Source organism: Lampetra fluviatilis, chromosome 18, assembly GCF_964198595.1.
Source record: "Lampetra fluviatilis chromosome 18, kcLamFluv1.1, whole genome shotgun sequence".
Taxonomy (NCBI): domain Eukaryota; kingdom Metazoa; phylum Chordata; class Hyperoartia; order Petromyzontiformes; family Petromyzontidae; genus Lampetra; species Lampetra fluviatilis.
The window spans coordinates 14,066,999-14,081,012 of NC_136292.1; the positions used below are offsets into that span (position 1 = coordinate 14,066,999).

A 14,014-nucleotide genomic window follows, 5' to 3' on the forward strand; every position below is an offset into this window, starting at 1 on the left:
ACCACCATCACCACAATCACCAACAGCAGAAACAACAACACCAACATATAACGCCAAAAATGCCATCCATAGCAGCACCACCACCAAAACAACCACAATTACCAATACCACCATTGCTATAACTACCAAAGCAACAAAGATCACAACGACCACCAGACCACAATGACAATAACAACAACAACCACCACCAAAACAAAAATAACCATCACAACCACAGTTACAACCATCACCAAAACCACCAGGACCATAAAAACCACAATGACCGCTAAGACCACAGCCATCACCAAAACCACCAACAAGGAGTTGAACTCACAACTCTTGAATTGTGAGCCGCTCGTCGCCTTGTCGGTGAGCCGCCTGACTAGCCACCACACCGTAGTCTCCCACAACGCTCGCGTGGATGCACACTCACACTTACACGGGCCGAGTGGCGGTCTTCGAAGACCGCATTTCCTCGATCTCACCGCAGGGACCCCCCTCTGCCACTGCCGGCCGAGCAAGCGCGTGAGGACGAGGCGGCGGCGGCACCCGCTCGGGGGGGGCGGCCCCCCACCCACGACGCCGGCAAAGCGGCTCGAGAGGACTCGACGGGCGGTGACCGTGAAGACGGCCGCGGAAACGGCGGCGGCCCCCGCACTCCTATCGCACAGAAACTCTCCGGTCCGAGCGACAACGGTGTCGGAGCATCCGTCGTCGTCGGCCCGAGCCGAGACGAGCGGCCGTGGAACGGGGTCAACGGCGCCATCAAAAGCGAACGGCCGTGCCCGAGCCGCGACAGTGTGATCGCGCGCCGCTCTGACGGCGCCGACGTGATTCGCTGCTGCGGCAGCGGCGTTGGCGGAGCCGCGGGAGGCGAGGACGCCCCGCTGGACCTGCGGACGGCACGCGCACCCAGCAACGGCGCATCGGGGGCGGCAGTGCCGCCCCCCCCGCTGCCTCAAGCGGAGGCTGGCCCCTGACACGCTGCCCATCAAGAAGCGGCGCCCAGCCGTGTTGGAGGAGCGCGCAGATGACGGCGATGATGCCATGGCGGCGGCGGCGCCTGAGGCCGCGGCCGCGCCGGCAGTCACCGCCGAGCAGACCGGCCCCCGCTCCGTCATCACGCACTGTGAGCGCGCTCGGCCCAAAACCTAGCGCGACTTGGAAAAATTTAAATAATACCGAAAGTTTTTTGTATTATTTACCAGCATCGACAAAACAAAAATACGTTAATAATTGAGGTGTTAAAAAGCAAAGCGCCCTGAAGCTGAATGCAAAAAATTATCGTGAGTATTAACGCAGTAGCGGCGGTGGCGGCGGCGACGTCCAGGCTTGAGGTGTTGTTGCTACTTCTTGTGCTCCTTCGATGGGTTCATACGCGCCAGCTGCCGTGACACAGGGCCGTGGGTTTGTTTTTGTTTATTATTTACGTCGCTTTGTGTTGTCGGAGGTGGAGTAAGTGCGAGTGCTCACCGTCCCTGTCAGTCGACCGTGCATATGTGTACGTGCATCCGATTCCTGGAATTGAAATGGCACATTCGAGGCTGAGCCGAATTAAGGGATCCAATGCACGTACATATGTCGCATTTTGCGACGTTGAAACTCAATGTCAAGTAGTAACGCAGTGCGCTGGACGATTTTAATGTCCAAATTAATTTGAGGTGGATAATGGCATAATAAGGGTCCCACTTTGTAAATGAAAGAGACATTTTTTTTTCCATTAACCCATAAAATGCCTCCTGGCTAACTTTCCATCGTCAGCATGCCACGGAAAACACCGTGGGTGGATGCACAATTTCGTCAACATTTGGCTCGCATAGCGAGGATGAATGCTTGTACTGACATCGGTGAGATTTACACGTTTATTTCACTGGCAGGCCAATCCAGTCAGACTTGCAGCAATACCTCTTTTTTTGTGTGTGTTTTGTGGCAAGAAGCTGTGCGGTACAGACACACAACCGTGGCCCTCCCCTCTAGATTTAGTGAAATTTTGGGCCCTTGGCAGTCGGGCAAGGGGGCGAGGGATCGTAACGGCGGGTGGGTGTGGACACGCGGACCAAGCAGACGGCGCCGTACGTGACCCCGTCGTGGCGCCAGGTGGAGTCTCGCCCCGTCACGCTCACCACCACCGGCGGTGGTGTGGGGCGAAGCGCGCCAATAGAACGGCAAAGCGGCGAGGCGTTGCACTGCAGCTCCCTCTTCCTTTGACGTGCGTCCCTGCCGACCACCGTGTCCCTGCCGCCCACCATGTCCCCGCTGCTTTGCTGCGGTCAAAATATGAGTCTCGGTTTTTTGCGGAAACCCTCGTGTGTGTTTTTAGGTAAATGGCATTGACTGCTGTGGTTTCATTGGTGAAGATTTGAGCATTTCGTTACGTTACATTGCGTTACTCGTGTTTCAATCAGATTATTTCGTACCGTATTCTCCCATCAGAACCAAACTTGTGTAGTGTTTAATAATAATATGCCCGGGATTGTTTAGTCATCCCACACCATTGCTTGTTACAGAATGTTTTGCGTTTAAGAAAAGTAACAGTGTGAAAGTTCACGTATTGGAGCTGCAACATGTTGTCAATTAGCTGTGATATTGAAGTCTAATCAATTGTGTTAGATGTTGTACTTGCGACTTTTGGATTGTGACAATGTCAACGGAAGTTGTGGATCACAGGACTCCCAACAAACACAGAACCCTTGTCTCGTCCAGTACAAAAGCCGCCTCGTTTCAGCCGATATAAAATCCTTGTCTCACCTGCGATAAAGTCCTTGTCTCGACGCTTACTACACTTATTGATATCCTAATTAATAACCATATGAATCCTGAGACAGCACTGATGAACACTATCAACAAATTCACAGAGCTGTTGTCAACTAATCAATAACTCATTGTTTATGGAAATAATATACAGTTGGATTCACGATTGAGCAGAACAGAGCGAAAAAGAATTTGCTTAAGGCCCCATCACTCACCGTCCAAGAAACCGACTCCGTAGGTCGTTCTTGGATAGGCACTTTGTTTTTGAGCACTTTTTAATATTGACCTGACCTTTGTTTACACAGTTGTACGTATGTGCATTGAACTTCGTTTTCACCTTATGTAGCCGACCGTGCTTATCGGCGGTGTGGGGGAAGGACAACAAACTAAACACAAAAAGCAGTTCTAAGGAAATGAGTTTTTAATCTAGATTTAAAAGTGCATAGCTCCCAGTGGCGTCCTTATTATCGAACACAGTTGGCCAATTAGTTGCAGCTCCAATACATCACGTTCTGGCGCATCGTCACTGAGCGTTCTCGATGACTTCGGCACCGTGGGGAGAAGCCAACCAGCGGCGCTGATCGACGCTGGCGATCCTGACGCGCGTGCTCGCAACATGGTGACGTACCGACCATCGGTCTCGCAGGGTACTGCCTGATACTAGGCACCATTTTATGGGAAGGCGCAGGCCAAAGAGTGGTTGGTTGCTTTCATCGTTGCCGTTACGGTGGTGCGGCGGTTGAGGTGTTCGTAAGTCGAGTGAACCTCAGCTACGGTACAGGGTGTGCCACCGTTATGAGTTTCAAATCCCTCTCGACGCCGATCTTCATGGGGCCATGTGGGGCCACGTGGGGCCGTGTGGAGCTGCTCCCGGCATGCGTTGCGACGTGGTCGGGTTTTGCTGGGCCGAGGGACGCCACTACAGGCGGCGCTACGGTGGTGTGTCTGGAAGTGGCTTTAAGTTACTTTAAATAATGAACACTTGTTTAACAACGCTAGTTCAGACTTGTGCCGGATGCTCCGTTAAAAAAACAGCCATGGTATACATCTACAGCACAGCTGCTTGTGTTGTGGGCTTGCGTCTTCCTTGAGGAAGCAGTGTCCTGGTATTGCCCAAGACAGGATCTATGGGTGTTGGGCATTGCTTCATGCAGTATTTGGTGGTAGACTGGTATTCAACAATTACTGTTGAGTGACACTGAACAATGCCTTCCAAATCTATATATATCGGACCAGTACCTTGTGAGATACGTACACTCTCGCCATCTCAGAAGCTTCACGCAAATCCCAGTTCACAAAGAATGGCGCTTATTACTGGATTGCATTTCTGATGCGGGCGTCGTCAGTCCTGGCAGCGTGGGTGCAGCACGTGCGCCCAGATATCTCCCGGCAGGAGACCACCACGCGCGTGGGCACCCCCTCGCGGTGTGCCAGGCATTAAGATTCACCTCCTTCACTTCCCTGCCACGCTACTACCCCCCGCTTCTAAAAGCCATACCAAGCCGATGTGCAATGCTTTCATTTGAAATTCTTTTTTAAAATTTTAGTTTTCACGTCAGTCTTCTCAGTGGGTGGATGGGTAGTGGTCCCTCCTCCTCCAGACCACTGATTGCAGTGGCCATTGGTGAAAGGACAATAATCTTCTGCCAAGATAACAACAAAAATCAACGTGTTGTGGACATTGCAGGAAAAAAAGCCAACAAGGCTTTTTTTTACTCGAAAAAAATATCAAAAGTAAAAAAAAATTCATCAATATCGATTTAAATTTGGCATATTCATGTGTGCGCATATGATGAAAGGTAACCAAAATGGTTTGAAAATTTTGATTTTTTTTTAATTCAGATGCACTTTGTTTTTTTTATTAAACCTTAAGATTTCTCCACCGATTAAATCCCAGTTGCACTGTTTGGGGTCCGCACAGCGGAAGCTCCCACTCTGCAGCCCCTCTGTCAGCAGCAGCGGAGCAATGCCCTTCACTTATCATACGACAACACAGATTGGCTTCTACTCAGGGTATCTCAACACAGCACCAGCACCCATGCTCGTTTCCGTGGGAGGGTTTTTTGTATTGTCATCGGACGAAGGCCCCTGGCACCTGGGCCAGGCCAAGTGAAGCAAAAATTTGAATATGCACGATTAAGTTTTTGTTGTTGTGTTGTGGTCATGAGTGACCGGGCTGAGGTCATCGACGTTTCTAAGCATCAAAAACCCAACTTGTTGGGCTGTGGTGCCACATTTGTGGCCTCGTTGCCTGCCACGCGTGTTCGATGCGCTGGATCTATTACCTTAACTCAACAGGGAAGGTCAACTTCTGTAAACTCTGAGACCTTTCTCTTTAGGCCCCCGCCTTGTTCTGTTCAGGCCCCGCTCCTTCCCCCCGGACATGTGCTTGGGCTGGTTTGGGTGGTGGTGTTGGTGGCGGCTGTGGAAGGCAGGGGGAGTCCGCGTAGCCAGGAGTCGTGAGTGGGTACAGGGGGGGTAGCGGCAGGGATAGCTTCTCGGTGACTATGACAACCAAAATCCATCTTTGAGCCACCATATAATCATGGATTCTTGTGTAGCGGCAATCTGATGTGGAATGGAACGCAGGACCTCGGTAGTATTGTGTCTCTACTCTGGCCATGAGCATGTTGAGCCACCCAGCCACAACCCACGCTGCTGTCAGTGCAGGCTTTGTTTACTTACCTAGTGTGGGTGGTAGCTCTGGATCAAAACTCAGCATCTCGGTGGTGCTGGCTCAGTATTCTTGACTTGGCCATGATTGAGCCCCTCCAAGCCACCACTTGTTGTTGAAATGCCTCGCGTTTACTCCGTACGAATCCTTCAGTACAGCCGTCACGCACCGGATCCTGTGCGTGGATCGCTCCACGAGTCAATTTGACTTCCCGTTCTCAAAACTTTTTGAGTGTGACTTGACATTATATCTCAATATGTATTAGAGTAGGCCCATCTCAAATATACATTTGGCAGTTTTATTCCATTCGTCGAATGACTAATAAAAGCATCGGCTATGGGTTGCAATCATTACTAAATATAGCAGAATTCCAATTGATACTGCCCAAAGCCAGTGACCGAGGGAATTATCACACGTTTATGTTGCTTGTAACACAAAGTCAACAATGATATATATCGCAAAGAGCCGCTACTTGTGTTGAGAATGACACCCATATGGAAATAACGGGATGCTTTTTGTAGTTATTTTATGTCACAGAGACGGCTTTAAAACATTACCGCCCGCTGCCATTTCATGTCACTGTTGCTACTCCGGGGTATTATGGCACCTGCATATGGAACTTTTGGCTTACACACAGATCAGCCAATAGCGTGAACGTATGGGTATCACCTGACTTTCTTTGACCCGATCAGCTGTCAGGAGCAGAACAAAAATAATGGAATTCTAAATCTAGGCACGTGGGTTTATGTATACTGTACAATAGTACGGTATTTTATTCGTGTTTTTTTCCCAATAACTGACACTTTATGTAACGCGCACTGCCAGACGTGTAAAGTGAAATGCACTATGTTTTGCCATGACACACGTGCATTCAGGAGTGACAGTAGGAGTGTTCGCACAGCCAAATGCCGGGCAAATGTCCGAGTGGTATTGGCAGCAGTGGACGAGGAAGGCTCCTATCCACGTATTCGGTGGTGGCTGTCCACAAAAAGGCTCCCCTTTTCAGAGGGGTTACCAGTAGGTGCCATCAATGCCGCATCACTCTCATTTCACAAAGTGGTGGGCCTACCTTTGGGGGCTGATGCACAATCCCCGCCCCTGCGCGCATCTTGTACTTTTATTTAACATTCCCACGTGACCCATTGGAAGTTGCATCTCGCTTATCCACAATCCACTTCTCATCGTTTGTAACACCAACCACGTCCCAGCTGTGTTTTTGTGGTCGTGTTACGAGGCAAAGTGGAAACATGAATATGATCTTGACATGTCGGTGTGAGATGCTAATTGCTGTAGTCTAAGCCCCACTGACATGTTTATGATTCTTAAGGTTCAATGGAAATCCACAAGGCTCAGGGAGCCAAACTGCCATGAATAGGATTGGCAGGATCCAGTGTAAACACTCTAGACTCCCAACAACCAAAAACAAAGCAACATCTAGGATTCTCAGGATTCCATTGGAAACGCCCAAATACTCAAGCAGCCAGTTTCATGGCACAGGTAGAATTGTTCAGAATCTTCAATATCTTCAATGTCCGTGACCCAGCGAGCGATCCAATGTGGTGACACTTGGGGTTATAAGGAATCATTGGAAATGTCAAAATCTCAGAAGACCCAAACTACGGCACACTTTGGGGGATCTTTCTAATCCATCAGAGCTCAGCTGGACAGGATCGCATACCACCACACTTCAGCAGCTCGCTCTTCTCTTGGGTCACGGTGCGTGACACTTGTGTGGAAACAGCCTGGAGGCATCCACAGCACAAACCGGCACTTGGGGGTTTTGGTTGTTTTCCTTAAATGGCTATCTTTTTGCTGTCATGTACTGGAACCGCCAATCACAGTCACAAGAGTGCACGTTTGATATTGTTTGTCGTGCCATTGAAATGTTAAGTTGACTTCCCTGCTCTGCTAACCTCGCATGCCACTTATACCAGCAAAACTCGAAAGCTGCATTGGCAGATCACAGATTCCGAAAACAGTTCTAGGATCAAGAGGCAGTTATGATGATGATATAGTCATATGCTTGATTTTTTTTAAAAACTTGGTGCCCGTAGTATGGCGCAGTGCAGCAAGTAGGTTGCAGATGCACGGTACAGCCAATATGTTTTCATGACAGCGTCTCTGTGCGGCAACGTTTGTGTTCATCTGTGGCTTTTCACCAGACACAACATTTTTTGTCGCACACTCTTCAATGACTGGCTTAACACCTATATGGCACCTGGACTAAAAAAAAACGATCCTCATAAGGTATATGCACCCAGGTATACTCAGTAAAGTAAGAAAATATGAAAAAGTCCATTAATGTACCCCAAGAGGATGTACATACATCGTTGGCACCAGTAAAAATTTTTACAAAATAACAATTTGGATTAATAAACCATCAATATGGCCACATCTCAACACTCCACAAGCCGGGAGGGACATGTTAATCATTGAGGGGCTCAAAGCCGCCAGACTTGTTCGCATTGAGCAGTTGCCGTCACTTCCATTTGCGTGCGTGCCAACAAACATCGAACGGTGACCGCGGCCAGCCGTGACCGCAGCCAGCTGTGATCAGCACTGGACAGTGATGTGTTTGTCGGGTTGAGCTTCGTGCTGCCACTGCCCACCGAATGCATCAGCCACCCTCGATCAGGAGGACGTGGCGGGTAGGGGGATCTTTTGTGGCGATGAGCGGCTCCTGTTTGTGGTTCTCGATGGGGGAGCTCGCCAGAGTCTTAACCGCGTAGACAGAGCACACGCACGCACGCAAATCCGTGCGCGTTCCACAGCAAAGTGAATGCCGCCACTTTTTTTGCTAAATTGCAGACAAATATTTTTATTTATAGTGGGGAGAGCGCGGTTCGTGTGTTGGAGGAGAGGCATTTTCTGCTGTTGTGGCGGGTTTTTTTCCCTTTTTGTTCTGCCAAAATGCGCAGGATCTGCCCCCCCCCCCATGCCACCCACGTGTATTGGCCCAAAGTGTTTTTTTATATACATTTCTGCTGTAACCATGACACTAAAAGTAATCAAACAACACTTATATTATAAAATAATCACGATAATATTGAGAGGGAGAAAAAAATATCTTATAGACGTGTAATGGCTTGCTGGCCCAAGCCTCGTATGAATACATGTGAATACATTATTATTTTTAACGAACTAGTGATGTACGGGACGTACTTGTATAGCAGTGCATGTTTATAAATATATATATAGTGTATCTTATTATAACCGAGGTGTTGCGCGTGAAGCTGATGTCTGTTCAACTGCCGTATATCACATTTAGGGTTGACTGGGGCACAGCCATCCCATCGACCGGAGACATCACATGGCACCATTTTTTTCAGACATGCTTGGGGCATGGCTCGACACAAAAACAATATCCAGGAATCCTGTCCCAGGAGGAGGAGGGTCAGCTTTAATAGCAAATTGAGAAACAAAATGCAGAAAACATTTTCGTCATCTGCTATAGATTTACAATTGACCCAAAGGCATTAGAATTTGTTTGCCGTTTGGGGAAAAAATTCTGTCAGCTTGGTTTATTTAATAATAATACAATTCTTCAGAATTTGAACGCAAATATTTACTTGAAAGTGCTAAATCTCGGGGTAAGTGAAACCCCATTCTCATTTGTAAAAGAGAAGTTAATTTAGGCAATGCATTAGTTAATTTTTTGTAATGCCTTATTATTTTATTAATTGGCAGATAGTCTCCATATTCAGGCTGATAATAGGGTTTTCCCCTTTTTTCTGCCAACAAAACAGGTGTTAAGATGTTAAAACACCAAACTGAAACCTTTTACAAGGAATCATGTCTGCATTAACCACAATACTTGTGGTCAGAATGCAACAAAAAAAACATACTCTGATAATATATGCATCGTCCTTGAAACTGATTGGTCCATACCAGAGACAGCTTTCTTTTTAGCCTCGTCGCAAACAGTGTTAGACCAGTGGTGTTAGACCAGGCGTCCTCTGGTCTAACACCGTTTGAGACGAGGCTCAAAAGAAAGCTGTCTCTGGTGTGGCGCAATCAGTTTCAAGGACAATGCATATAATATTATCAGTGTATGTTTTTTGTTTGAATTCTGACTACAAGAATTGTGGTTAATGCAGACATGATTCCTTGTAAAAGGTTTCAGTTTGGTGTTTTAACATCTTAACACCTGCTTTGTTGCCAGAAAAAGGGGGAAAACCCTATTATCAGTCTCCGTATTCTTGGGTCTTTCGGTAAAGTCACGTAAATAGAAAACAAAAAAATCACACATTTTTAAAAATAAAAATAAAATAATGAAATTATTGTCATAAAAGAATAATAATATTAAATATAATAATACTAATAAAATTATAAATAGCTTTTATTTTTTTCAATGTAGTATTTTTTGCTTATTATTTTTATTTGTAAAATGGTTTTTAATTATTTTCATTTTTTTATCTAGATTTTTTGTTTTCTATTTACATGACTTACCGAAAGCATCAACAATATGAATTCCTGCAGTCACGAAAGTTTTAAGTCAAAAGATAGTCTCCGAGTACCATTCTCACTCCAGCAGTGCTGTAATTGCCACTGATATTTACTGATAAGGGTATGCCATTGTGTGCCGCCAGTAATCAGCATAAATCTCGAATTATGACATTACCCATACATAAACTTATATTGTATGAATGTTTAACTTCTTTCGCACCGTACGTAGCCAACCGTGATAACCGGAGGTGCGGGAGGCAAGCACAACAAACTAAACACAAACGCAACTGATGCCAAAAAGCTTTACACTTGCGTACGCTCGGGTTGGCCGAAACTGGCGCCCGCGTGCTTTAAAAGTAAACATGTTTTCGTTAACAGAAATGTTAACATCAGTAGAAACCATGGGGGTCCTATGGGAGGCGAAACGTTAACCGAAAAACCGTTAACCGATGTCACTGTTAACCGAAGGGAATATACTGTACTTAATAACATAATGGGCTACAGTCATCCATGAGGCTTTTTTTTTAATCGGCCATGCCCTAACCATGTCTACTGGTCACAGAGGTATGTGATGCGCATGTCTACGCAATCTATGTCCCTGGTCCGGGACTCGTGAAGAGGGTTTCTTTCTTTTTTTGCACAAACGTCCATGGGCCCCACCTGGCGCCGCCACCTGGCGCCCAGCGCGCCAACGAGCGAAAGTTCACCTCGTCGAGAGCGTTCACCGAGAGTTCAACGCTTCAACTCTCTCCTCATCGTCGTCCTCATCGTCGTCGTGCGATTAGCTCGGAGGTGGCGACTCAGTCACGTGACTTGTACAATGTAAACACCGAGCGAGACGTTGAGAGCGTGAAACGCGCTAAGTGCACGTAAAGACAAAGTGACGATCAAAAAACACAAAAGTGTGCTTTTTTACATTCAATATTTCTATTTTTATTTTCCTTTTAAGACCTCGAATTCGTACTTGTTTGGACAAACACGCCGAAAAAACAAGGTCTATTTTGACCTTGCACACTTGGGCTATAAATCTGTAGCAATATGTTGAAAGAAAAATGATTTTATATGAAAATAAGAAAAACGAAAAAAGTTAAATCCAACTTTCTTCCATTGGGATTGAAGCCATATGGTTCGGGTATTCGCTGCGTTTTCAAACTCATTTCTCATTTTGCTGCAATAATTGTAGCCTTGCGTCTTCTGTTATCGCTCTTGATCATTCGCTCAACAATAGTGTTATCCTGAAACACACAGACGTCTTCGCTCGTTCGCACACTTACTCCGAGCATCATTTTATGTGCAACGTATTCCACTTCCGTCAGCTGCCGTTTGTTGTTGTCAAGCATCGCACGTCTGAGCCGACGTACGTATGGCTGTGTCGTGCTGAGCAAATCGCCAAATGGAGGTTTGCGAAGCACCGTGGCATGTCTGCCATGATGCCGTGAGGCCTGAACATGCGTCACACTCGCGGGTATCTCATTTTCTTCAGCCGATGGTCGCTTTTATTTCGTGGATAGAGCTGGAGAAGGGTGCAAGCATGTGACCAATTAATGGTGATGCTATATTGGTTTTAAATGGAAATGTAACTGGGAACACGGCTCATGTTTGATTATCTCGTCACACCTACATTTTCTTCCAACTCGTATGCAGATACTGTACTGTGGACTGCCATCAAAGTGAAAAGTGCTGGTTGGCTTGTAAAGGTGTTCTTTGTTTTGAAGAATTACATCGATCAGCAGAAACCATCCACGTAGTTTGGCTATTTGTCTCCTTAAGCTGGCGTTACACGGTGCTCGTTTGTTGCATGCGGTTTTTGAGTCTCAAGACTAGTTGTGTAACTGTTAAAAATTGACAACTTTGAGTCCATTTGGTTTATTTCCAGTTTTGTAGTGGCGACGCACACACATGATTACTTGTAGCCAATCGCAGTGCATCGTTTTGACCGTATGATGCGCGAAAGGCCCACCAACTCGTCACGCTAAGATGCCATAGCCCAAGTGCTGCGCTCAGACTGAGCAGGGGGCTGTTGGCAAATGATTGAGGTGTCATTGAGTCTGGGCAAACATACAATTGATGTACTGCAGAGATATAAAAACAAATATGCGTGTCAAACATAAGCTGTGTGTGTGTAAAGTTTCCAAACATACATATAAACAGTTTCGTGACTTAATTCTCGACAAACTTTGATCGCGTCAACTCGACACCAACGCTTTTGTTAATTTCAGAAGCACTCGCTGCCCCTTAGCAACGCTGCTGCCAAAACTCACGCGACCTCAATCCAGTCAAAGCCATCGTGGTCGTTGTGTGCGCGCGCAAATCGTCTTATCTCAAGATTTGATACGTATTGTTGCACAGATGTCACGAAATAAATATAAAAAATTCACCCCCGCACGATAAACAGGGCATTGTGAATGTTGCAGGCATTGGTTACTGCGGGGAAGGTGCAAACATAGGTTGTATGTCTCTTTACACGCACATTGACATTGGCGTTCACACTTGTAAAGCCACAGAAACCCAACGCCACTTTGTTGCTTGAAATTCTATTTCAGGAGACCGGGTTGAGTTACAGGCGCATTAAGGATTGGCTCATTGCTGGACTATGCATTCTCATGAACATTTACTTCTCACATGTTTGAGCCGGAACAAACAATGTTTTGTCTTCAGATCTACTTTCATTGAGACCATATTTAGAAATGTTGCCATTCCTTTCGGTACAAAAGTGTAAGCTTGCACACGCACATGTATATAAATTATGTATCGTAGCTACATCGTACAAGATGTGTAATTTCCCATGTTTTGGAGGAGAAAAAATTTAGACAGATTAAATTCTGGAACGTTGCTGTCTTGAAGATCGTGCGTTGCAACAACGTTGCCAAAACAATGTAAGACTCCTTTCAAAGTTTGCTCTCGTGTTACAGAGCTTGAGGGCACTGCTGCTGAAAAAGTTGGCCCAGCAATGCCATAGACCCACGGTTTAATTCTTCTTCCTTGGACCGAAAGACCTTTTACAGTCACTTGTCAAACGTCGCAGAGCCACGTCGCAGTGATTGTCGTCATGATTGTGACAGGAGCAGGGGCCGTTCGTGCCGACGCCACCGGTACAAGTCCCGCCCACCAGCGAGCTTGGGGGTTGCTTTGTGGATCTGCTGTAGATGCTTGTTTCCCTTCGATCCTTTGGTCATTTGTGGACCCCCCAAACAAACCCCAAATCCATAATCGATGTTTGGGTCATGCCACGTAATGATCCGGTCGAATTTGGGTCGTTTTAAGACCATCCACCACTAGCCAACAGAGCCAAACAAATTAACTTGTTACAAATAGCAGTGTTTATTCACGCACCGATTGTTATTTCAGCTCACACGGGCAAGTTGAAGAGCAATTCTTCCAACCAAATGTAACAATTATGCACAACATTTCACTTAAAACCGCGTCACGCATCTTGAGGACAAAATCCAGGAGGAAGTCTGATCCCGAATGATGCCCGTGGTCCCTTTGGCATTGCCAGTGCTCCATTTTTGAGAATCACTGCCTTGGTGCACGCGGGCGCACTCCTTGCATCTGCACAGATAAACCCGTACTGGTGGCGTGGTTCCACTGACGCAAGAAGCGTGCCCCAACGTACCCCAGCGTGCCCCAGCGTTTGAGGCAGACGGATCGCTCGTGGTGATTGAGCTGGGCTGCTGGAGGTTTATTTTGGCAGATGGGGCACTGAGCGAAGCACCCCCCTCCCCCTACTCGTCCTCACTGCTGCAGAGAGAGCACGGCTCTCGTGAGAACGCGTAGTCGGGGTGTTGGGTGACGTCGGGTTGAATAACCTGGAGAAGTGATGTCACCTCTGGGTCATTACACAGCGATACTTGGCACTGCTGTTTGTAGCGGATTCCAGAATAAATTCACACCACTTCGCTCTGTGCCTTAATCCCGATGACACGAATGTGCACATTCATTTGCTAAGAATTGAGTACTTGCTATGAAACGTACTACTTAACATGAGCTTCCAGTTTCAGTATGTTTTAGAGTAACAACTCCAGTAATGAATGCAGACACTTTGTGACTTTTTAAAAAAAATTCGAATAAAAGGCACTAGAATTTAAACCATTTCCAATGAATGGTTTCACATCCACGTTGTGCAAACGAGCGAGGCCTTTTTTGAGACCCTTTAGTTGCGAG

The 14,014-nt window shown here is 46.7% G+C and overlaps 1 protein-coding gene across 1 annotated transcript in view; it reads left to right on the forward strand.

Annotated features, from left to right (window-relative positions):
* LOC144937290 (uncharacterized) overlaps positions 1-9,182 on the forward strand; it is a 147,065-nt gene extending 137,883 nt beyond the window's left edge. Inside the window, exon 7 of the mRNA XM_078864697.1 lies at positions 470-9,182. Within this exon, the coding sequence (XP_078720823.1) occupies positions 470-959 (490 nt within the window). The 3' untranslated portion in view covers positions 960-9,182. The remainder of the gene's footprint in view (positions 1-469) is intronic.
* The last annotated feature ends 4,832 nt before the right edge of the window (positions 9,183-14,014 follow it).